The sequence below is a fragment of the Alligator mississippiensis genome, chromosome 5 (genome assembly GCF_030867095.1).
Source record: "Alligator mississippiensis isolate rAllMis1 chromosome 5, rAllMis1, whole genome shotgun sequence".
Lineage (NCBI taxonomy): Eukaryota > Metazoa > Chordata > Crocodylia > Alligatoridae > Alligator > Alligator mississippiensis.
In genome coordinates, this window is record NC_081828.1 from 210,263,998 (window position 1) to 210,290,082 (window position 26,085).

Consider the following 26,085-nt stretch of genomic DNA (forward strand, 5'->3'; position numbering starts at 1 on the left):
CGGGGACCACAGAGTGCAGGAGGTAGGGGTCAGGCAGGACCTCCTGTGTCCAGTGCCCTGGCCCCCGCTGGCAGGTGTGCAGCTGTCGTGGGGCCTGGGGAAGGAGTGGGGGAGGGGAGGCTGCTGGGCCCAGCACCAAGGCCAGTAGGAGCATGGGGTGCTGCTCGTTGCTGGCAGGGGCTGGGCTGGAGCAGCAGGGCACTGGGCATCACTGGCAAGGGCAGGGACAGCCCTGGCGTGGGGAGGCAGAGTGGGCAAGGAGGGAGTTGCTGTATGCTGTCCCTGCGCTGGGCATGCGGCTCCTGGGCAGGGAAGGGGCTGACTGGGGATCAGTGGCAACGCATAGCGGGTGCATGGGGGTGCATGTGCACCCACCTGAGAGCGCTGGTGCACCCCCTGACCGGCCACGCTCACCGCTTAGGCAATGGGCTGGGGGTGTGGGCAGGAGCGCTAGTGCCCCTGCTGTAAGCATCAGCCGATCGCTGCAGCTGCTCCTGGAAGCGGCCACAGCCACTCCCAGAAGTGGCTGCAGCGATTGGCTGTTGTGGAATTGGCCCCGGGTGTGCCCCGGGGCAGTGGGATCAGCCATGGGGGGATTCACCGCCCCTGCCTGGTGGGACTGGTTGCAGGGGGGGCACGTTCCCCCCTCCTCCCCCCCCCCAAGGTGGCACTAGTCGCCCATGCTAGGGATCATAGTTTCCCAGATGGCTACCAGGTGCTAGCACCTGGCTCTGGCTTCAGCGTGGCTGCCAAGTGCTGGCAGCCCTATGGCCAGAGGCTGGAGCTGCCCCTGGTGGCCACAGGGCACATGGCACTGCTGCAGGGACGGGACTAGCATTAGTGCCAAGTCCCTGCATGTGTTGACACCTGCCAAAAAATTGCTTAATGCGCATTTAGTTGTGCGTAAATGCATGTGTAGACGTGCCCACTATATAGGATAGTGTGCACTATACCCACAACCTTCTCAAACAAATACTGTTTGTATAGAAATGTTACATGATGGCTCTTAGGTCATGCTGAATTCTCTCTTTTTGGCTGAGACTTTATTTTTTGAAATACTTTATGGGGGAAAAATAGTATTCGGAAAAGGAAGTAGTGAAAGAATTCAAACTGGCTTGAAGAAATAATGTAATATATTAACCTAAAGAGATAAATTAAGCTAAAGAAGTACAGGGAAGGCATTGGTATATAAAGCATCTAGGATGATGAGTTTAATTTAATCGAGATTGCTGGTGTTTGGAAATGATAAACATCATCTGATGGCTGTTCATTGGCCTTTATGAATGAAAAGACATGAATCACTTCTTGCCAACAGAGGTGTTCCAAGTAAAGCTAAAGTATGAGAGTTAGTCAATGCAGGGAACTTTTTGTTGATGCCATTTGTGTTGCTACCTCTTCTGTAGATGAATTCTTTAGAATCGAGCATTTCCCACCAGCATTACTATCACTGGAGAAATAAATCACAGATACACATATTACCAAAAAGTCCGTTGTTTCACTATTTGCTATTAGTGCTTCTCAGCTCACCTTGGTGGCTCTGGGATATCTCTCAGTACAATCTGAATCACACTGTGATAATCCTTCAGCTATACAAAAAAGGAAATAAAGGGAATTCGTTATTAACTAAGCATGTATCTCCAAAAGAAAAAAAATAACTGAAGTGGGAAAATGGATGCAATATAATAAATAAATCAAGAACAACATCAATATAATTCTTTAAAAGCTAAAGAATAGTTCTACCTCACTATAATCAAATGTCATTGACTGTAATGCTTGTCTATATTTAACAAGGAAATGCTATTAGTGTGTTTCTGTTGGCAGCACAACATTTGAGAAACATCTTTCTCTAACCTAATGGTATGAAGCAATGATATCCAGTTGGATGGACCTCAATTCTTCAATGCTTTGCAGGGACTTCACTTGTTTATTAATACTATTAATACTAATAATATTAACACATTAATACTATTAATATGAATAATGTAATATGGAAATAGATTTCCATTAATGTGTTTTAAAGCCTTTCTAAAAAAAAAGAATTTCACCTTTATTTTTTCTTTTAGACACTTATGTATCCAATCATTAATGTAACAGAGTCCTCCCCGGTTCTGGGCCTAATCTGTTTGGATCACATTTCCATAAATATACTGAGCCAAACCTGCTCTCACATCACTCTAACTCAACAGTATTTTAATTGAAGCTAATGAAGTTAAACTGGTATGGAAATGATACGTGGTCAGAATTGGACTCAACGTTTTTTCAGTATTTTTTCAGCCAGAACATGCTCCCTTTGAGTAACTCCCTAAAATAAATTTTATCACAGTAAAGTACTAGTTAATTAAATCTAATTCAGAAAGCTCCACAGCAAAGACTTCATGGCTTGTGTAAAAATACATCTCTGCAGTGTGTAGATAGCAAGTAATCACAACCCATACCTCCTTTGGAGCATAAGTGAGCGTGAACTTGTGATCTGTGTGAGGCTGCAGTACTCCCACGGCAGGGTTTAGAGAGAAACCTGACTCTGTATCTAGGTTGTACTTGATCTTTGCCGAGTTCACAGGCTCTTCTGGCATTAGCGATTGTAGGTTAGGTTTAATTATCTGCCAGTAGAAAGGAAGTTCCACGTGGCTGGAAACATTAACAAACAGAAAAAAAAGCTGGTATAAAAGAGAGAGACTTTTTTTTTGGAAGATTACAGAATAAAATTGAACTAAAGTCTACTGTTAGGTATCTTTCTCTTTAAAGATTATAAAGGAAGTGGCCTATAGTCCCTTCTAGTGACAAAGCTGATGGACAAAGCTGAAAAGGGCCAGTGTGGTCTCCACTTTCAAAAAAGGGAGGAAGGAGGACCCAGGGAACTATAGGCCAGTTAGTCTTAACCTCGATCCTGGGTAAGCTTTTTGAGAGAATTATCCTGGCGCACATCCATGAGGGGCCAGCAAGGGAGGTTATGCTTAGGGGCAACCAACACGGGTTCATTAGAGGCAGGTCCTGTCAGACCAACCTGGTGGCCTTCTATGTCCAGGTCACAAAATCCTTGGATGCAGGTGTAGTAGTGGATGTAGTCTTTCTGGACTTCAGGAAGGCCTTCAACACTGTCTCTCACCCCATTCTCATTAAAAAACTAGGGGACTGTGGCGTCAACACCTACATAGTCAAATCGGTCGCTAACTGGCTGGAGAGCCGCCCCCAGAGAGTGGCGGTGGATGGGTCATTTTCGACCTGGAGGGATGTGGGCAGTAGGGTCCCCCAGGGCTCGGTCCTCGGACCCACGCTGTTCAACATCTTCACCAGTGACTTGGACGAGGGGGTAAAAAGCACCCTGTTCAAATTTGCTGACGACACTAAGATGTGGGGGGATGTGAGCACGCTAGAAGGGAGGAATAGGGTGCAATTGGACCTAGACAGGTTACAGTGGTGGGCAGATGAGAACAGGATGGGTTTCAACACTGACGAGTGCAAGGTGCTGCACCTGGGGAGGAAGAACCAGCAGCATGCCTACAGGCTGAGGAACTCCCTTCTTGTCAGTGCAGAGGTAGAGAAGGATCTTGGACTCATTATTGATGCCAAAGTGAACATGGGCCGGCAGTGTGGGGACGCGGTCAGGAAGGCCAACCGCACCTTGTCATGCATCCACAGATGCATCTCAAGCAGGTCCAAGGAGGTGATCCTCCCCCTCTATGCGACACTGGTCAGGCCGCAGTTGGAGTACTGTGTCCAGTTCTGGGCGCCGCACTTCAGGAGGGATGTGGGCAACATGGAGCGGGTCCAGAGGAGGGCTACACACATGATCAGGGGGCAGCAGGGCAGGCCCTACGAGGAGAGGCTACGGGACCTGAACCTGTTCAGCCTCCACAAGAGAAGGCTGAGGTGGGATCTAGTGGTCTGTTACAAACTAGTCAGAGGGGACCAGCAGGCATTGGGGGAGTCCCTGTTCCCCCCAGCACTACCATGAGTGACTAGAAATAACAGTCACAAGCTGGCAGAGGGTAGATTCAGACTAGACATCAGGAGGCTCTACCTCACAGTCAGGGCAGCTAGGATCTGGAACCAACTTCCAAGAGAAGTGGTGTTGGCTCCTACCCTGGGGGTCTTTAAGAGGAGGTTGGACGAACACCTTGCTGGGGTCATTTGACCCCAGTACTTTTTCTTGCCACGGCAAGGGGTCGGACTTGATGATCTGCTCAAGTCCCTACCAACCCGACCAACTATGAAACTATGGACTTGTGCAGTAAGGCTGTATGTGAGTAGGGCTGTCTATATGTTATGACAGTACCTATATATAGATCTATATATAGATCTATAGATAGATAGATATACAAGTTGTAAGAGCTACACACACACACACACACACACACACACAGAGGAGTTGTAATAACAGAAGTTATATAAAGTATGGAAGAGCTGCTGACACAGTCTTGCCTTCTTAACTTATACTGCAACATAGCATTTAAATGACTAAATATTTTTCCTTCTGTGATTTGATCCAAACTCCACTAAAGTCAATGGAACTGTCTGGGCTCTCAGTAATTAGTTAGGTATGTTTGTTTAGTAGTTCTCTGAGGTCAAGTTGGGCTATTAATACACCTAAGCAAAGCATACATAATAGGTATTTATTGTAATCTGGTCAAAAACATTTCACTAGCATATTATTTCTTTGGCTACTGTAAGCACATTCTTTTATCTCAGTTACTGAGGGAGCAGACAGAAAGGAACATTTATCCATTCAATTAACTGAATGCATAAAGGTTTTCTTAGCTTGGCAGATTCTGGCTACAGAAAGAACAAAGGAGCGGAAGGGGCCTCTTAAATCATCAAGCTCAGCCCCTTACTATTGCAGGCAACCAGGCTATATAATCCCTTTCCTAAACTTATCAAGCTTGTTCTTAAAACTTGGGGGGTTTTTGCCCCCAAAACACTCTTGGAAGTTGTTCCATAATCTTACTGCTCTGAGGATTCAAAAACCTTCTAATCTAATCTGGCCTAAATGTATTCATGGCCAGTTTATACTCGTTGTCCTTTAACTGAAATAGCTCTCAGGCCCTGGTGCTTAACCCTCTGATGCTATTATCATCCAGCAGAACACAGTGGCTGCTTACAGATGTAAAAAACAAAAACTGAAAAACAGCACTTCACTTTAAACTGTGTGCCCCCCCGCATCAAGTCTAGCACATGCCCAGAAGAGGGATTGCGTTAGTTGGATCTGGCTTGCCCAACATCTGTATGGATCAGGCGCTTTAGCAGGGCTTTTATGACGCTTTTATCTAATAGCAGATTGAATAAACTTTACATAAAAGTCTCAAAGAGCCCTGATCTCTACAGAAGCTGCAGAGCTGGGTCAAGCTAATGCACTGCTTCTTTGGTAAAGTGTGTCTTTTGTTCACATCTGTCAGCAACCAGTAATACCTATTAGTATGTTAGTGCTGTATAACAGGACTAATTTCCAGGTCACTGGGGGCCATATGATGCTTGGAAGGCCCCCCTCATCATTGGGTTCCCCTCCAGGAAACCTGCCCCACCCCCACTGTTCACACAGCATGGGCGGACCAGTGGACCCCCTTCCCTGCCACACACAGAGCTTAGGCAGCTTGATTCCCCATCCTGGCCATGTATGCCACATAGTCAGCCCACTGCACAGGCAGTCAGGCTCCCCGCAACATGCAGCACACTCACCTCTCACAGCCACACACTCCCTTGCCATGCAAACATCTTGGCTGTCCTCATTCACCCAACGCGCAGTACAGGCACCCCAGCCTCCTCCTGCTGCCCTGCCCCCAGGAGCAAAAGCAAGAAATGGAAGCCAGACGAGGGAGGGAAAGCCCAAAGACCAGGGCATCCATGGGAAATGGGGGGCAGGGGAAGTGGTGGTTAGGCAGGAGCTAACCCTTTGCAGGGGCACATGTAGCTTGGGGGCAGCCAGTTGGACATCCCTGCTGTATAATGTTGTATATTATTAGTAGCTACATACGTAGAATTTCTTATAATCAGCTGCTTTTCTGTTGTGCTGTGCGGATTCTGAGAGTCAAAGCATACGAAGTGCTGTGCTGTTATGTCTCTAGCCTCACCAGGAACATGGAAACATTCTCCACCGGTGACAGACAAAAGCTCCAAAGCTATCAGCTGTCCAAGGCCTAGAAGAAAATAAATATGAATCATTCTTTACCATGTGGGATTCACTTTGTTCATAACACTTCTCACTCATGACCATACTTACAGCAATGGACGCTGCTGTAAATTGGGGTCATCCTCAGCTCTGTAGCTAAGGCTGCAGTAGCTTCATGACATCAAGAGACTGTCAGTCTGCACTAATATTGATATTTTCTCAGGAATTGAACACTCTTTGGGGTTTCAGCTTGTCAGCTAATGTAAACTAGCGTGACTTGATGTAAACTGGCACAGTTCCATTTAAGTCAAGAGAGCTAAGAGGGCTTACACCAGCAGACAATTCAGCCCCCAAACTTTATCACAGAAAGCAACCAATTAGAATATGAACTGTGTGTAAGAACACTAAAAACCTTTGCACTGCCATGTACTTTTCAGTGAATACTAACAAGGTATAGACAGTATATTAGCAGTTACTATACTGACTGCTAATTACATACGCTGTTGCTCCCAATGAGCTATCAGCTCCTACTTCAACATGGTTCAAGTACACTGATGCAGTGAATATAACCAAATTAGCTTTTTTCACTGTCAGTCAGGTGACCAGACTGGCCAAAAGGGGAGATAAGTGCAATATCCATATCCAAAATCACCCATATCCAAAATCTTCCTAAATCATGTATCTTTCATACATTCATAGATACACAGTTAGTCTAATCATAAGCTAACACAGAGTTAGTTACTGTGTGATCACATATTTACTAACCAGTCAGAATACTACTCATGTGCTAAGCTTGTTCTCCTAATTAAATGATATCTGGTATCTATAGTATCTTTGCTTCTTAGGTCGTGGAGCTCAGTAACGTTAATTTAGTTGTTATATTTCTGTTATCCTGTCCAAAACTGAGGAACTAGGCTGATAGGGCTCCAAGCCCCGCTAATTTTTCCCAGCCATATACCAGGCCTTGCTGAAAGTCTAGTAGTTGGCCCTGCTATGCAGATTGCAGCCAGCTTTCAAGCAATTTGTTTTACATATCATCTCTTCAGAAGGCTTTTCTGCCTTAACCCTTGCAATTCTGTCCAAGAAGGCCAACAACACACCCTTTCTAAAGCATTCACAAGCCCTTCAAAGGAAGAGCCTGAGTTAAAAATCAAAACGTTCAATATGCTTAGTGAACTTAGTATGAGTACCTCTGGGTGCATCTACATGTGTGCTTTACTGCACTTGACTAATTAGCTCCACAGTAAAGCATCACTGTCTACATGTGTGCTGGTATTAGAGTGCAGTAAATTAATTAACTTTGCTGCAAGATACTACTGTTGGGGGAGACAGTACTATCTTACGGCAGAGTCATTTACTGTGCCACAATGCACATGTCGACGGTGATCAGGGCTGGCTGGGGCACAAGGGTCCTAAAGTGCGGGGGGCTGCCTGTCACATAGCTCCGCACTTTAGCACTCTCATGCCCCAGCCAGCTCCTCCGCCGCAGATGCTGTGCCTGGGAGCAGCTGACTCTGGCACAAACTCTGCTGGAGTTATCATGTCACCTTAATAGCAGCTGCACCCTTTCTTTCCAACCTATCTACATAGTACTAGCTGTGCCACACTTGTCCCACACCCAAGTGTACTTTTGCCCCACGTAAGTTGATGTCTTGTAGTTTATTACTGACATCATGAATGCCAAGTCTTGACTCTGAAAATGTAACATAACTTTAGAGGCTAAAGGAATACATAACACATGTAATACACAAAGAATTTCAAGCTTTCTCCTTGCTATTTAGTGATGTTTCCAATTGTAAAGTCCTTTCTCAAATACTTTAAAAGCCAGCACCACACATTTGGCTTCAGAAGGTGAAGAGCTAGTGCTCCAGCACAACTGGGATTCCAAATGCAGGGTAATGCAATAATAAAAAAAGACTTAAATTTAACATCTTCAAAGTCAGTGGCAACATGTAGGGGAATGAACTGAGGTTGCACATGCACCCCCTGAGAGCGCTGGTGCACAGTGAGCACTCCCCACTTAGGGGACGGGCAGGCGGGAGCGCCCGTGCCCCCCTACAAGCACCAGCCAGGGAATGGGGGGCGCCAAAAGCGCTGCTGGCACTTCCGGATGCCCTGCTCACACTTCCAGGTAGGTGCGATTGGCCGTGCCCGCCCCATCCCTGCCCCAGTCAGCACAATCGGTCACGGGGGGACTCAGGAGGCACCAGTCAGCCATGTTCAAAGTGCTCTGCAATCAGTGCTTAATCCATTAACCTGAAGTTTAAATCATCTTGAGCTACTGTGTATTATTCATTTCAGCTTTGTGCAGTATCTGAAAACACATTAAAAACAACCTGTAACTGTGATGTCATTGACCTGGCAGTTGTCGCAAACAATGGTATATACTTGCTCCATATTTCCAGGAGAAGAAGGAAAAAATGCTACCTAAAAGAGAAGAGAAGAGAAGATGAAGGAGTATTGCCCATAATGAATGCCTTAACAATCCTTACACTTTTACCCAATGTAGTCCTTTCTAAAACATCTCTAGCAACGCATCATAAAACTTTTCATATTTAATAAATCAAACCTGGAGATCAGATTCTGCCCTCATCTACTTTGTGGTGAATAAGGAGTAACTCCACTAAGGCAAAAGAGTTACAACAATGAAAGTGAGGCTGGAATCAAGTATTAAATAAGCACTAAAGATACTACACGCAGTGACTCTCGGGTTACAGATGTCTGTGACCTAAAAGTGTGGATACCATGCAGATGCCACCGCCTCTTATTCTTCCCTGTGTTCCAAGTGGTAGGTGTGCTCTGACAACGCCTGCCAGACAGAACTCTTCAGGACAGATAGATGGTTAGTGCCTCACATGTGAATCCCATTAGGGTTCAGTTACCACCAAAACTTGGATAGCTATGTTCAGGTCCAACAACAAGATGTGAGACACCTAAAGGATTATACAGTTAGAAATGCAGGCACCATATATATTACATAACAGCTGGACTAATACAGAGATAAGCTGAGGACCTCAGCAGTGCCTAAACCCCTGTGCTCTCCAGCATTACTCATTAGCAGTCATCCCTGGAATATAAATCACTTCTAAGGCGAGGAATGAAATGATAGCCCTGGCTCATCCTTCTCAGCAGTGGTCACAGTGGAGGGGAGGCTACATTACAGCCTTCCAGGTCGGTTTATTAAAGCTTTGATCCTATACACCAGGTAGCACTGTAGCTCCTTAGGAGCATATTGCTCCTCCCATGCCAAGACAGCTAGTCACCACTTTATTTTAGGGTTGCCCTTAAAAGGCACAATCTGACATTATGGTGGCTTCGTAAAACTCTGAGACAGACAGCTATATCATTAGCTTCACCACCTGTGTATTAACTGAGATAAATCAGCTTCATTCTGCTAATGCTCACTCATGTGAGCCATCCTATTGCCTTCATTCATACAAGTAAAGGTTTACAGGATCAAGCCACAGGCCATTTTAGAAAAACCCATCTAGCTTGCTTATGTATTCTGGGCTTTCCCAAATATGTGCTAGACACTAACCTCTAGCAGCGTAGCTTCACCTGGCCACAGCTCAAAAGTAGGAGGGTGGATTCCAAATGGAGCTTGCTCCACAAAACCGATAGTGGCAACAGCCTAGATGTACACAAAATAAAACAAAATTGATCAGATTATTTTTATAGCTTGCTACTTAAAACAGATGGCATGCTGTATAAGCCTCATCATTTCCCCCTGCCTAATAATTCTTCTTTTTAATAATTCCCCAAAATAAAACAGCATTGCTGAGTCAGCAGAAAATTATTCCTGCTTCGTAACTGCCCTCAGGAGGGAGGCAGGAGGAGCACTGCTTTCATCACTGTGGCACATACAAATGTCCCTGTTTTGAGGTCTGCAGAGGTCCCTAATGCAGGAGCAACATATCCCTTCCAGGCTGTTCCCAACCTCATCTCACCTGTTTCTGCTGGTAGCCTCCAAACCCACAAATATGTAGGTGAGGCCAATCTGATGTCTTCCCCTCTGGTCTTTCTAGGACTGAGGTCTTTAGAGCAACTGAGAAACAGAATCACTGGCGTGTTTCTGGGTTTGGAGTGTTTGAGCAGGCCGTACTTGGAAAAAAGCCTGTCAGGAACTCCCAACACCGCGGTGTAGCCACATGGCCTTAGGCCAGTCCTGCTGATGTACTGTCACTGGCTCACAAGTTCTTTGCATGTTGCAATATCAAGATTAGGTCTGACAGTTCTTTCCCAGCACTTACTCTGAAAGTAGGAGATGGCCACGCACTCTTGGGCATTATACAGAACTTCCCAGTGCTGAGCCCTTCATTTCTGCACACAAAGTCTGTTATTTTCACTCCCCCGACAAGGCAGGAACCACAATCTATGGTGCGAGGTACTACAACAAACAACACAGCAAATCAAAAATGCAGTGAAAGATAATGGCTTTAAAACGACTATTTCGTGTGTTACTCTTCAAACAGGGACATTATTGAATATGAACAACACAAATTATTAACATTCAAAAGAGAAGCAAAAGCCAAGGTAGGATAGCGCCATGAGAAATTAGAGTTCAACCCTTTAGATGCTTAGTTTGATAGTGAAACAGTTTGACCTATAACTTGCTGTAGTCTTCCCAAATTAAATGAGGCTTCCAGTTCCAAGTATTTAAGGACTGTATCAAATGCTGGCAATAATAAATGCATTTGTTGAAAAGAGTTGAGCTCTACAGGAGTTTTATATTACTGCTTGTTAGCATTAAAGTTCTGCAGCTGATGCAAACAGGCATTATCCCATTAGAGTCAGTGGAGCTACAGATTCATAGATTCTGCTGGTAGTGCCCAATGCAGATGAATGCCATCTGAAAATGTGACCCAACAGTTTTACATGGCACAGGCTGGGCTGGATACTCGACAGAAACATTTTACAGATATTTAATAGTCCAAGCACTGACAGAGGTGGAAACAAAGTACCATATTCTCTTGCATACAACATGGCTGGAATATAATACACACCTTGTTTTTGAAAGGCAGAACGAATGTAGTAATTAACTGAGTAGCAGCAGCTAGGTAGCCGAGCCTACACAGTGTTCTGCTCCCTGTGAACCGCATGCAGATTTTACTCTACTTTTGCCTTTCTGGGCAGAACCTGTTCTTACCCTATTTCTTCCATATAATGCACACTGAAAGTTCCAGCAGCTGTTTTTTCGAGGGGAAATGTGTATGTTATATGTAAGAAAATACAGTAACTCCGTTTGAACACGGGCTTCTGAGTTTTAGGTCTGGTACTCTGTCCCATGAAGATAACTGGAAATACAATATGGTAACAGCAAAACTTAAGGAATATTTTACAGCATTATATTTTTATAGCATTTTAAGGTTTAATAACTTGTAAAATTTCTCTACCATTATTGCAGGGAACCCCTTTAAAAAGTCAAGACCATAAAGGTTAAAAAAATCTGCTGAGGCCTCATAGTGTCTGATAAGATTCTACCAACATGTTAATATAGGAGGTGGTCTCCTAGCTTCTATAGGGATCAGGAGAGGATATGATGCTTGGGTCTCCACTAGTATATAGTCTTCATAATCTGCGAGGTATTCAGGAATAAACTGGATTGTATACTGACAGGTCATCCCAGGAGCAACAATTCCTCCCTCTCCTGGAAATTTCCCTAAGAAAGAAAATACAGGAGATTGAAAAATTAAAATTTTAAAAGCTGTGCTATGCATTTATGAATATATACTGCCCTTGGGAAGGTAATGAGAGTGAGCTCTTAATGTTTTCCATCGCAGACAACTTGCCACCAGTGAAATGAGTTTACAAGAGCCTGACCTTGAATTGTTATCCATATATTCCTCCCACTAAAGTCAGTAGGAGGCTTCCTTTGGCTGCAACACATTTTCCCAGGAACAATATCAATGGGCACTGAATAGATCCTAAATGAGTCTCTAAAAGCCTCAGTCATGATATATTATGCACACATTTGCTTGGGTTTCAATCTGATCTCAATCCATTTAAATTGTAATAAGACTCCCTGCGTCTTTACTCAGTACATGTGAGTCAGTTTAGGAGTTTCATGAAGACAGCCCTAGAAAGCTTAGGCAATCACTAACGTCTATATGGAATGGACAGACTCTGCGTAAGATTAAGGTTCTGCCCACTTGGATCTTATTGCAGATGGGAAGCTTAAAAAGCCACCTCTTACAATCAAATTTTAAGTAGACAAAACAGATCCCAGACAATTTTGCAGCTTCAAACCTAGCAGACAAACTTACCCAGCCCAATGGCAAAGGCTGGAGTAGAAGGAGGGATGACTCTTACATGGCGAGATACTGCTGTCGTGTTCTGAAGCTCTATGGTCATCTTCATTTTAAAAGAAAATAAAATACCAAACAACAGTTACAAGGCATCTCTCATTCTCACAGCAGTTTGCATATACTGGTTGTGGGAAGCAGGTATTTTGGATTTGAGGACAGTGGGCATGTCTACACAAGATGCCTTAATGCACAGTGGACTGTTTTACTGCGCATTAGCGTGTCACACCAAAAACTGCTAATGGGCTAAAGTGCAGTAGCATTAGTCTACTGCACATTAAACATTACAAAAAACCATCTTCCTTTGCTACTACACATTAGCACAGCTACTGTACCTTTATCTAGCACCTCATATTAGAGGTACTAAACTTAATGCGCAATAGCAAAGGCACATTAATAAATGTGTAGATGCGCCCACTGAATGCTGTTCCTTTCTGGAACAAAATGTATTTCACCAAAAAAAACAACAGGGGCCCACTGGTCCCAAAAGGGGTTCAAATTTGAACCTCCTTGGCTGGACAGTAACTGACTTTAATAAGGAGCTGTCCTGAGACAGACTGTGATGATAACTGAATACAGGGTAAATGGGGCTCACATGTGTTCTGTTAGGTATACTGAAGGATTCACAGAAGTGGGAGAAACATGTCGGTCATAAGGAAATGTAAAGCTTCTCAGAGGCAGAATAATTTTTTTGTAGAAAAATAAACTCTCACCTCATAAACCTTACCAACTTCATAATTGGAAAACAAAACAGTAGGTGGGTTAGCGAGAAAGACAGGAACGGCCTGGGGATCACTACAAGAAAACCATAAGGGAGACCTTGAAAACCATGCAGTGAGCACTAAGCGTATAAGTAATTTATCTATGTCCAAAAATGGGCAAATGATATTCATTAGCAAGAAAATCACAGAAGCAAATCAGAGAAACTCTGCATTTTCTGAAAGTCCATAAACAAAATACGTAGGGCCAAATCCTCCTGTTGGTTAAACTGGTGTTAATCAACATCAACTCAAATAGCTCTCTTGATAGGATCAGGGTTTGAGTCAAGAAAGAGTATCTAAGTACCTTTCATCACATATCACTCTCCTTCCTGCTAACATTCTTTCTATCTTCTTTTGAGGAAAAATAAGAGATCTGCCTCCATGAGATGTATTTGGTGGGAAAAAGCGGGGATTCTTCAGGTAATTGTGTCGGTTCTCAAGTCTAGCAAGGTAGGCACGTTCTTGTTCTCTATCTGCTTTGCACATGGTGTTTTTCCAGGCTGACTTCTTTGAGGAGCCAGATTTCTTTGAAAAATACAAAGAAGGTGATGAAAAATTTAGTGTCAAACTGACTAGTTTGGTGGCGTTTATTCATAACAACAAAAGAACAAATAGATATATACCCATTATTTAAGCACTATGCAACACTCAAAATTTTCATCCTCAGGAAATTGCTTTATTTCTCTCTTCATTTTGGAGCTAGGATAGCAATTACTGACATCAAATCAGCAATGCACTTAAGGCTGTTTTTTCTATAGAAATTGCAATCTCTTAAACTGCTTACAAAATAAAAATAGTAAATCAATTAAACAAAGAAACACATAAGAGTAGGGCTAGAAGGGATCTACATAAGTCATCTGGTCTATCCTCCTGCTTGAGGCAAGATCACCTCTATATAAACCGTCCCATATAAGTGCTTGTCTTATTTATTCTTAACACTACACTATCAACCTTGTCACAAAACTACAAAGCAAACTGCTCCCAAATACGAAGAGCACCCTTACCTGCCACAGGTAAAGCAGGAAGATGAAGGCTCTCAGTGTGCCACCGCTGCAAGGGTTATTAAAATGCACTCAAGAGATCCAAGAAACATACCTTACTTGAGGATTTCTTTGTCTGATGATTAGTCTCAGGAGTTGAAGACAGGGTCAGGGTGGATAAAGATACTTCTGGTAGACTGCCTGGTGTTTTTCTAAGGTGCGGGATTTCTTTGTCTTTCTTATCCCTTGGGTTTCTGGAAGTAAGCTGTTTAAAACTAAACGTCTCCTTGATGTAGTCAGGCTCTGATTTTCCTGCATTGCAAAGAAAATTATTGACATTTTCTGTATAAGGAGAAAATTATTATTTGTAAGAACTTACTACCAGCACAGAAACACTATGAATAATAGCAAATTAGTCTTGTTATTAGCAAGAAGCTATGTATGGTAAGTGTTCTTGAATGCCATGAATATTTATAGTTTGTTTTGTACTGACAGTCTTTAGGACAGGGACATTATAATGAGCAAAATAATAACGTTTTCAGCTTCTGCAGCACTTTGCATTTGAAGATATCGAATACTTTAAAAAGTGTTACTTACTTAAGACTTGTAATTCCCCTTTCAGCTAGGCAAACAATCATCTCCATCTCGCCAAATAGAAAAATGGAGTTTGGCTTCTAAGTTGAACATTAATCACTTTCTGAAAGGTATTATAGACCAGGGATAGCAGGGGGCTGGACTCGATAAACCAAAACCAAGAGGTCCCTTCCAGACCTATATTCCTCTTGCTGAAAAATTAAATTAAATTCTGAGATTTTTACTTCTAATTTGGGACAAAAAATGTAGCAATCTTGGAATGTTTCATGAGATGACTTCTAAATGATTAGAATGAACTATTCCCATCAAGTTAAAATAAAACAAACATTGCATTTTGCCTGTAGAGCAGTGGTTCTCGTCCTTTTTAGACTCAACGTGTCCCTCATTCCTTTGGAAAATGCCAGCTTAGTTTTCACTCATTGTTTGACTACAGGAAAGAAAGAGAGCAATTTGTCTGTTGCAAAGACCTCAGAAAGGCCAAACAGGTCAGAATATGTCTAACACTGTGAATTCCCTGTGTTTCTCTTGTGAATCATGTTGGCACACCTAATAGTGCCAACACTGTGTGGCACCCGACAGAGGCCTTGAAAGGATCTCATGACATCCCAGGGTGCCACGGCACCTTGGCTGAGAATCACTGCTGTAGAAAGATGGTAAAAAAAACAAACCCTGTCATTGTTGAAATGAAATGCTTTGTTAACATCCTGTGGTAAATTCCAACAAAATTGGTACGTTCCCACAGATCATATAGATTTTGTCTAATCAGCCTTTTCAGATGGAAAAACACTGCACAGGAACATTTTGGAATACCTCTAAAATAAACAAATGGAAATCAATCAAAACAGCTTTTTATGTCATTGGAAACAGATGTTATTTTAATTTAACTACTTCTTTGCTCTGTTTACCATGTAAATGCCGAGGTGCCGTGCTAGTGGAAAAGAACCGATTAAACTGACCACGGGACGACTGAAGCTGATCAAAGGAACTCGACTGTCTACAGTGAGTAATTATACAAACAAACAGAAAGTATACTACTCGCTGCTTCAAAAGTTACCTTTAGGTGCTCTGGTAATAGGTGTTCTATCCGCGATATAATCTCCAGGGCATATTAAATGATGCTTTTTGAGAAGTTCATCATCCACAAACCATCTGAAGGAGGACTTCACTACAGCATTCAAAAAAAAAAAGAAACCAGAGATTGGTGTTTTAAGATACACTGCCATTGGTCAGCCCAAAATAGCTTTTGCTTTCTTTCAGATTACAGTGAAAAAGTACTTTTAAAGGGAGGGATGCTCTGAACAGAGGCTTTCAATCTGTAGGCCTGAAGTACAATCTTACAATGCTCTTCGCAGTGGCAAGGTGTTCCAGTAAAACAGGAGAAGGATTTGTTATTACCCAAATGAATAGTGAATGATGTCTTAATAATCTCACAACAGGTACAACACCCTGTCTTAGATTGAGTATATGGGTCAATTGTTACTCCAAATGAAAGGAAGCGATGGAAAAAACTTGGGAAGGTAGGCTGGCAACCTGAAATGAAGGAAGATATGGAAAGGCACATTCAAAAAAGTTAATATGCACAGAAAGGAATGCATCAGGCTCACAAGGGACCATTTCAGCATCTAGAAAAGGGGTGTCAAACATATGGCCTGTGGGCCAATTCAGTCCGCGGAGCCTCTCTGTCCAGCCTGCTGTGCTGCTGGAGGGTAACACAAGTTGGGCTCTTTGGCCCTGCTGGGCATGGCTGCTGGTGGCAAGGTAGGCTCACCACCACCGGACCTCACACTCCTGCTGTCCACTGCACCACCCCCAAACCCTATACTACCCTTGCAGGACCTTGCATCACCACTGCTGCCTCATGGTCCACACTCAATTAAGGATAAAATGGAACCATCATTGTACTTGATTAATGCAAACAACCAACCACAACTGAAGCATAGTATGCAGTTAAAATATTTCATAGACATTAGGGCTGGAAGGGACCTCAGAAGATCATCGAGTCCAGCCCCCAGCCCAAAGCGCAGGAAGTCAGCAGGGGCATAGGATCCCAGCAAGACAGACATCCAAATGTCTCTTGAAGGCGTTCAAGGTAGGTGCTTGAACTACCTCCAGTGGCAGTCTATTCCAGACCTTGGGACTCAGACAGTAAAGTTCTTCCTTATGTCCAGTCTGAAATGGTCATGGAGGAGTTTGTGACCATTCGGTCTTGTCATCCCTTGGGGCGCTCTGGTGAACAGGTGTTCCCCCAGATCCTGGTGAGCACCCCTTATAGGCTCACCAGGATAAACTTAAAAGCGGCCACCAGATCACCCCTGAGCCTGCATTTTTCCAGGCTGAAGAGTCCCATGGCTCTCAGCCTCTCATCATAAGGTCTGTTTTCCTGACCCTTGATCATGCAAGTGGCTCTCCTCTGGACTCTCTCAAGCTTCAATACATCCTTTCTGAATTGTGGAGCCCAAAACTGGACACATTACTCCAGCTGCAGCCTCACCAGGGCTGAGTACAACGGGAGAATGACGTCTTGGGATTTGCTCAAGAAGCATCTGTGGAGGCAAGGCAGTGTTTTGGTTGCTTTACTGGCTGCAGCATCACATTGAAGGCTCATGTTCATCTTGTGGTCAATCCTGACCCCCAAGTCCCTTTCATCCAAAGTGCTAGTCAGTGTAGCACTGCCGAGCCTATAAGCATGCTGCGGGTTTTTCCTCCCAAGGTGGAGAACCTTGCATTTTTTGGTGTTAAACACCATCAGGTTCTCGTCTGCCCATTTCTTGAGCCTGTCGAGGTCAACCTGGATTACCCTCCTGTCCTCCTGTGGACTCTTTACCCCAAGTTTGGTGTTGTCGGCGAACTTGGTCAGTCCATTTCTGACACCAATGTCCACATCATTAATGAAGATGTTGAACAATATAGGCCAAGGACAGAGTGAGGTCACAGGGCACCACGACGATTAACTTCCATCAACCACCATCCTCTGGGTCCGACCACGGAGCCAATTCCCCAGTCAGTGGATCGTGGAGAAGCTGAGGCTGCAGTTGACCAGTTTTGCCAAGAGGTGATCATGGGATACCAGATCGAAGGCGTTTTTAAAGTCAAGATATATGACATCAATCTCATCTCCCTTGTCCAGGTGATAGGTCACCTGGTCGTAAAAGGAAATAAGATTGGTCAAGCAAGACCTACCCGCAACAAACCCGTGCTGGCTATCCCTCAGGATGCCAGTCTGTTGAGAATGGTCTCTTTGATAATCTTTTCTAGGACCTTCCCCTGGATAGAGGTCAGGCTGATGGGCCTGTAGTTTGCTGGATTCACTTTCCTCCCCTTCTTGAAGATAGGCACGTTAGTATTCTTCCAATCTTTGGGCACTTCACCAGAGCACCACGACTTCTCAAAGATCCGTGCCAGGGGCTGAGCTATGATGCTCGCCAGCTCCTTGAGTACCCTGGGGTGTAAACTGCCGGGGCCAGCTGACTAGAAGGTATCCAGCTTCTCAAGGTGTTCCTTCATGAGGTCAGCGTTGATGGAGGGCAGGGGATCTTCCTTACCCAGGCCTTCCTGTCTCATAATGGGCAGGGGTGTCCCATGGGACTGATGAAAGACCGACGCAAAGTACCCATTTAGCAAGTTGGCTTTTTCATGGGCGTTGGTTGTCAGCTGTCCCATCTGGTTTAGCAGGGGTCCAACGTTGCCCTTGCTTTTCCTCCGGCTCCCCACGTATCTAAAAAAGGACTTTTTATTGTCCTTGATACTTGTAGCCAATTGGAATTCAGTTGCAGCCTTGGCAAAATATGCAAAGTTTAATCTGTGTACTGTCTCTTACCTGTTTTCTTTTGTATTTTTACAGTGTCCTACTTTCACTGATGTAGACTAAAAATTAATTATATTTTTTTCTTGTTTGCTTGCTATCTATCCATCCATCTACCTAATCTAATTTACTGCAGAAAAAGAGAGAAGCAACTGTTACTGTTTTGCAGTTAATGAAGTATTAATGAACACAAGGGCTCGTGATCTCAGTGATGCACAGAGATCTTGGCTGCAAGCAGAATGAATTTGCTGACACCTACTGGCTGAACAACAACTTACTCAAAACACCTGGGCAGAAAGCCAAAAGTATCTTACTGTAGGGCACACGGTCATCAGATACGCATGGCCAGGACTGAATTAACCTTAAAGTGCAAAACATAAGACCTGAAAAAAAAGGACATACTGTGAAAGCCTAAGTCATACCTCTAAATTTGTCATGCACTTGGACTAACCTGAATGTAAGTCACATGTACAAAGCAAGCTCCCCAGCAAAGCAACAAGGAAAAACATCTGTTTAGTGAACTTTTAGCATTCACAAACAAAGGGTCTCAAAGATTGTACAAATGGTGTTGGTATATTGCTCAGATAAGAAAATGTTGATTGTCATACCAATCTTACCTTGACATCTATCACTAATACACCTCTAACTACAAACACAGGAGGAACCCCCTAAGCAGGTTACAATATATGAAACACAGGGGGGGAAAGATAAACCCAGAGAAAAAAGCTACATCTACTTCCTGAACAACCCATGGTAGTATTCTCCCTGCAAACTACCGTGAACTCTTGAGAGCTAAAATGTTACCCTAAATTGTGTGTGCATACTGGAACCTCAGTTCCACAGGGATAAAGGTATTACATGAGAGGTAAAACAGGAAATGACAGGGCTAGAAATACAATATCCTGAAATGCTGTGGCTAAAAGGGGAGCCACCTCACAAAATGCAACTCAAGGTCTTAACTGATTAATCAGTGTAACAGCTGATGAAAAGTATAATTGTAAGTCACAAGTGCAGTTGCAACACTTGAATAACTTGTTCAAGTGTTCACCTGCAGCAAAAACCACTCATGGCAAATTTACTATATATTAGATGAAAAGGTCTGAAGCCTAGTTGAAGAAAGCTTTTATTTAGTGAAAAATGTGTCATGGGCCTTGTTCTGTTCACAAATTTGAGGAGAATTAAATATTATAGCAGACCGCCATCACGTCACCCTTGTTGCTCTCCCCTCTGACCCTAACCCAGAGACTCTCAACAGGCAACTCCTTTTCCTCTTCTCCTCTGCCTATCCTTCCTGAAGTTTGTACCCATCCATGACAGTGCTCCAGTCCTGCGAGCTCCCACCAAGTCTGTTATTTCAGTCACATCATAGTTCATGGACTGTGCAAGGACTTCCAATTCTTCCTGCTTGTTTCCCAGGCTCTGTGCATTCGTGTACAGGCACCTGTGGCAACTAGTTGGTTGCCCTTTCTCAGGAAGCATGAGAGCACCTTCCCTGTTGCCCCCTCCTGCTTCTGCTTCCTCCAGGTCTCCAGCTTCCCCACTTACCTTAGGGCTTTGGTCTCCATCCCCAGCAATCCTAATTTAAAGCCCTCCTCACTAGGTTAGTGAGCCTGTCTGCGAAGATGCTCTTCCCTCTCTTCGTCAGGTGGATCTCATCTTTCCAGCAATCCTTCTTCTTGGAAGAATATCCCATGGTGGAAGAAGCCAAAGTCCTGCTGGGGACACCACCTGTGCAGCCAGCTGTTGATCTGCAGGATGCACCTGTTCCTGCCCAGGCCTTTTCCCTTGGCAAGAACAATCAACAAGAATACAACCTGAGCTCTCACCCCCTCACCCTTGTACCCAGAGCCCTGTAGTCACTTTTGATAGTCACTCAATGTCTCCCCTGGCAGTATCATTGGTGCCCACATAGGTGAGCAGCATGGAATAGTAGAGGGCCAGATGAGCCTCAGTAACCCCTCTGTGACATCTCGGATCTGGGCTCCAGGCAAGCAGCAGATTTCCCGTTAAAACTAGCTTAGGTGTAACTAAATGTTACAACGAGCCTGGTCAGCAAAATAAGAGAAATGGAATATGGAAAGTAGCAGTCTCAGATGGTGAGGGAAAGAGAGTAGAAACCTAAGTTTGCAAAAGAGGTCTCCAACATAGACTGGCGGTAGTTTTGTCTCTCTAGATGCTGAACAGTCATGGGTTTTGTGTGAAGATCATTACCACTCAATTTTTCCCAAATCACTACATCCAGTGTCCTAAAGGTTATCAAAAATGGTTTAACACAGAAATCAATACTGAGCTTCAACCCTGAGCATTTCCAATTCACTCCAAGAGAAGCGTTATGGATACGAAGTAAGATGCTCTGGGCTTGGCATGTCCTTACAGAACACTGGACATATTAAACATTTACATTTAAAAATAAACAGAATATTTAATGTGATAGAGCAGGGGGAAAAAAAAGGCATTATCAGTTTGTTGCTCAATCAACACTAATCAATAATAATAATTGATGATATGCATCTAATTGCCCAAGATTTAAAAAATGTTATCTTATTCCATCTTCTTAAGCAGAGGGGAGTCTCCAAATCCTAATGGCAGTTCCCAGATAGACGACTCCTCCAGTAAGGGTATATTATACTAATAGCATGGGAATTTTTGTAAAGGACACCTATGTGCAACACTACCCTACTGTTCATTTAGTAACCGAAACAGGTTCTAAAATCAACCAGGCTTGTTGTTCCAAAGACAACGGATGGTTGCTCTGCGAGTGCTATGCCATTGTTAGTGTCTACAATACAGAAAAAACTTGGGCCTGCCTGATGCAGAGTAATGAGTAAATGCAGTAATATAGCTAAAGGAGTATCATAGGAGTGTCACTTCATGTGCAGGAAAAGGTGCAGGAAAAAACTTGCCTAGGAAATTGGGAAGGATTTAAGTCCAACAAATGCCCCATGCTCTTTAGCCTACAGGTAATACAAGCACTCTAACTGACCTTACCACTTCCCAGATGACACAAGTCATTTACTAATTAATCAGTGACAAAGCTAGACATGGAAATTCATAACTTAACAACATGCACAAAGGAAGCCTAGGTTCCCATAGCTAACCCCCATACATGCAATTTGCGCAGAACAGCACCATTCAATTGAAGTCCTGGAACTAACATTCCCAGGCTCAATATATGGGACAATTAATTGGATAAAAAAACATCCACAGGTTGTACGAGGGAACGTGCAAACCAATAGTGTCAGCCAATGGAGCATGAGTGTATGGATCGGCATAATAAGATAACCACAAAAGTGTCTAGCCCGCTGGGTTAGTTTCAATCCATACATCAGGCTCTTCTGGGATGGGATGATGGGTAGACATCCTCACAAAAGGCAAAAAGGAAGGGAATGTAGGCCTCATTAAAGCAACTGTAAGTCTTGCTGAACCAGCACCAACTGCTGAATAACCTGAGTAGCATCGTAGAACTGCACGCTCACCATTTGAAGACTGGTAACAGTTAACCAGACCCATCACAAAGTCAGTTAATAAAGCTACTAATGAAGCTGGTAGAGGATGGCCTAAACGCACAAGATAAAGAGGGGATGTACAGGGAACCAGACGTTCATTAGGTACCGGATGGGCGTATAAGACATAGACAGAATGCAATATGTGATTTGTTGTGATCATTGTATAAAAGAGAACAGGAACGTCTTGACATTTTGTGTTAGTTGAAGGGGGCATGAGCATCCAGTATTAGCCCCTGGGAACCTGTTAGTGAGTAGGTGTTTGGTGGACAATAAGCCCGAATGAGTTTTCATCACCAATCTGAGCCTGTGGGCATCGCTTCTAAAACAGAAAAGCCTTCAGAGGGAACACATGCTAGCAACGCTGACTGCAGCACCAGCAGCAGCCCCAACAAGAGAACCAGGAAATCTCATAATCCTGCACTCCTTTCTGACTCTTGGCTCAACAGCCTGTGGCAAATCACTGAATTACTTGTGTATAGCAGTTTACACAGGTTTTCAGAAAAGTTTAGGCAGAAAGCCACTAGTGGCAAGTTTCAGGTCCCGAAAGTGACCTGCTAATGAGTTTCTCACAAGGCAAGGTTAGATATTTTATTTTGATTCTCTGCTCACAGCTTCTCAAAGCTTCTCTCTTTCTATTAGGAATATTAGACTCTTACACTCATAAAGTGCATAATCCAAAGCCCCTAAAGTCAATGGGATTCTTCCCAGTGACTTACATGAACGCTGACTGTGCTCAGGATCCCATAAATGAGCACTGGTATACATATCACCCTCAGAAACCTCACCTGGGGGCAAATCAAGGTACTGGAAGTCCTCTCCAGCATCTGCTTTCAGCATATTTAGGGTCCTTTCTTCTTCTGCTGTTGCTTGAGCTCGGGCCTGAATGATATGTTTTTCTACCATGTCCGCTTCTGCCAGTCGGCAATTGTATTCAGCGCGAAGCTGGCATGTAGATTGGTGAGTGCAAAGAAATAAACATAGTTTTAGCTGTCGGTAGTGCTGAATGATTTTGGTACAGAAACTATAGGAATCTATAGGAAAATAAATGCTTTCGGTTTCCTTCTGGGAGCTCGCTAGAGTCTATTAAATGAGAGGATAAACTTACCAAATAAAATGCATTCATTTCTAACTTGTGCTGGACTTGAACCATTTACCTCTCAACCAGAGGCAGTTATAAAAATGCTCTTGAAAGAAACTTGGAACAAAATTCTAGTAAGAAATTATTATTAGAATAATAATACTAATTCTCCAACTACTGAAAGGAAGAAAATTTATCCCTGGACCTCACTCAGGGTCCTAACTAGCATGTCGGATTCTGTCTACTAGTGGTGTAAATAAAGTCTCTCTTCTATGTATCAAAAAGCTTTTTAGTCTTCCTAAGATACTCTAATGAAATACCTTCCTACTTGTCTTCCCCCCTCCTACAGTTTGGATCCTTCTCAATGCTTTCCAATGTGGTTGCTCATCATTTTCCCAAGTAAAGATGATGAAGCCGGCATCCTCTGGGGTATGTTCCCTGCTGAGCAGTGTTTTGACAGCAGTGAAAATGACCCAAAATTTCATCCTACTACTGCTCCAGCAACAGAGAATGACCCCAAATTTCATCCTACTGCTGTACTCCAGCAATTTCATCCTACTACGGCTGCAGCGAGAGGTACTAAGGCTCTCTCTGCAGACTCAAAAAGAATTTAGTGAACCTGTCCAGCTTTATGACTAAAGAACTTAAATAATAGAAAATGCTGAATGTTTTAATTCCATGAGTTGATATCTACATATCCCTAGTGTTTTATTTTAAAGTGTGCTATTCTCCCCTAGCAAGATGATACACTGTTTTTTTTTCTAGCTGTGGCTTATATGGAATATAAAATGCATATTGCACAAATGCTTTAGACTGATAAAGCTCCCACGAGTGCATGCATTTTTAAAGCAAAAGGATTATTACTGCTGGCCAAAATTCAAGGTTAAGTAAGTGGCTCCATTTAGGAGGAGAAATAAGTGATGAAGTCAGGGATTTTTTTAATGCACTCTTGCTTATTCAGTCCTGTTTTCCTGGACGCAGGAGAAATCAAACAAACCAGAGATGGTTTTCTGCCTCCTAGTGCCAAGGCTCTTGTTTGCAGAAATTTCTTATAACCCAATCAATCTTACTGTTACCTTCTTTTTTGGAAAACACCTTATTTTTAATGATCAGCTCATTTTCAGAAGCAATCATTCAAACCTACCGCTCATATGTTGTCAAGGAAATGCATACAGCGTGTGCTAATATATCCCTAAGCCACACATCGAGTGCTTGTATAAATAGTGCAAGGAGGGAAAAAGTGGAGAGAGAATTTGGCCATCCTAATGACGACTTATTTTCTTACACACTTTCAGTGCTTATCAGGAAATATTATTAATAAAAATATGTTGCACTTGTAGCGTTGGTGTCATCCAAGCCTTCCAGCGCGCTTGGCACATATGAATGAATTCAGTAGCTGAACACATTTCTCCCTCAGCCTTGCCTTCAACGGGGAAGTGGGAAATGCCTGCCTAGGAACCGCCGCTTTCTTTGGCAGCTGCTTCAGAAGAAAGAGCAATATTAGAGCATCATTGATTGCAAGGACGTCACCCAGCTGCGACGTCCGCAGGCCAGCCCTGCTGCGGGAGCTTCCACGGCTACTACTCGAGGTGGCTCGAGCTCTCTTAAAAATTCCCCGATCGGCAGAGATACTGGAGAGCATCACGTGAGCGCGACAAGCGGAGCTGGGAGGCTCTGTGCAAATACGTATCCTCAGGGACGATGTCGCCACTCCCGGTTTGGATAAGGGCTGATCCTGCCTCAGGTAGGATGCCCCGGTCCAACCAGGAGGGAGCTCTCGAGCGAAGAGGATGGAGCGGGGACCGAACAAGGAGCCAACGGGCCCAAGTGGCAGCGAGGGAGGTTGAGGTTGGATATTAGGGACAACTCTGTCCCTCGGTGGGTGGCGAAGCCCTGGGAGGGGTTCCCCAGAGCGGTGCCGCAATCTCCATCCTGGGCGGTTGTTAAGACCCGTCTACACAAAGCCTTGGCGGGCAGGACGTCACGTAGCTGGGGCTGGTCCTGCTCTCCTCCCATCCCCACCGTCAACGTGCCACCCACACGAAGCCAATGGGTCCGCAGGGCCCGCCGCGCCTGCGTTACCTGCTGCAGCTCGGCCACGAACCGCTCGTGGTGGGGGTCGTCCCCCCCGCGCGACCGCACCAGGCTGGCGCCCGCCTGCGCCCCGATGGGCTCGGCCGTGTAGGCCTCGCTGAAGACGCTGGTCAGCAGGTGGGAGATGTCCTGTGGGGGGGCAATGGTCAGCACCAGGGCGGGGGGGGGGGGGGTCCCAGCGCCCGGGCAGGGGCTCAGGCCGCCCTGGGACACGGCGGGCAGCAGCCCCGCAGCCCGGCCCGCACCTGCGTGCGCTGCGACCCGGGACGGTGCCGCCGCATGCACGGGTCCCCCCCGCCGCCGCCGCCGCCGCCGCCCGCCATCCCCGCGCGTCGCCCTGGAGACGCCCCGCCCCCCGCGCCGCCCGGCCCCGCCCCCGGCCCCCCGCGCCCCGCCCCTTTCCCCGCCCCGCGCCGCCCTAGCTAGCTATATATCTACATCTGTCTAGATATCGACATCTATATATATATATACACACATACACATACATACAAACATATATATACACACATATATATCACTATATACACACACACACACATATATATATATCTCTATAAATATATATATACACACACATATATATCACTATATATATATATACACACACATATATATATATCTATAAATATATATATACACACATATATGTATCACTATACATATACACACACACATATATATATCTATACATATATATACACCCACACACATATATATCACTATACACACACACACATATATATCTATACATATACACACACACACACATATCACTATACATATATTATATGTATTACACACACACACACATATATATATCTATACATATATACACACATATATATATACACATATATATCAG

The 26,085-nt window shown here is 44.1% G+C and overlaps 1 protein-coding gene across 4 annotated transcripts in view; it reads right to left on the reverse strand.

Moving 5' to 3' along the window:
• The window catches only part of DLEC1 (DLEC1 cilia and flagella associated protein), a 60,404-nt gene extending 34,859 nt beyond the window's left edge, over positions 1-25,545 (reverse strand). For all 4 annotated transcript variants that reach the window (XM_014609027.3, XM_019499331.2, XM_019499345.2 and 1 more), the window contains exons 1-15: positions 25,466-25,545; positions 25,209-25,349; positions 22,834-22,990; positions 15,795-15,905; positions 14,262-14,458; positions 13,471-13,691; positions 13,119-13,200; positions 12,367-12,454; positions 11,589-11,762; positions 10,354-10,490; positions 9,642-9,734; positions 8,440-8,530; positions 5,969-6,131; positions 2,436-2,628; positions 1,528-1,586 (exon numbers count right to left, since the gene is read on the reverse strand). In XM_014609027.3, coding sequence (XP_014464513.2) covers positions 1,528-1,586; positions 2,436-2,628; positions 5,969-6,131; positions 8,440-8,530; positions 9,642-9,734; positions 10,354-10,490; positions 11,589-11,762; positions 12,367-12,454; positions 13,119-13,200; positions 13,471-13,691; positions 14,262-14,458; positions 15,795-15,905; positions 22,834-22,990; positions 25,209-25,349; positions 25,466-25,543 — 1,985 coding nt within the window. In that variant the 5' untranslated portion in view covers positions 25,544-25,545. The remainder of the gene's footprint in view (positions 1-1,527; positions 1,587-2,435; positions 2,629-5,968; positions 6,132-8,439; positions 8,531-9,641; positions 9,735-10,353; positions 10,491-11,588; positions 11,763-12,366; positions 12,455-13,118; positions 13,201-13,470; positions 13,692-14,261; positions 14,459-15,794; positions 15,906-22,833; positions 22,991-25,208; positions 25,350-25,465) is intronic.
• Between the last annotated feature and the right edge of the window lie 540 nt (positions 25,546-26,085).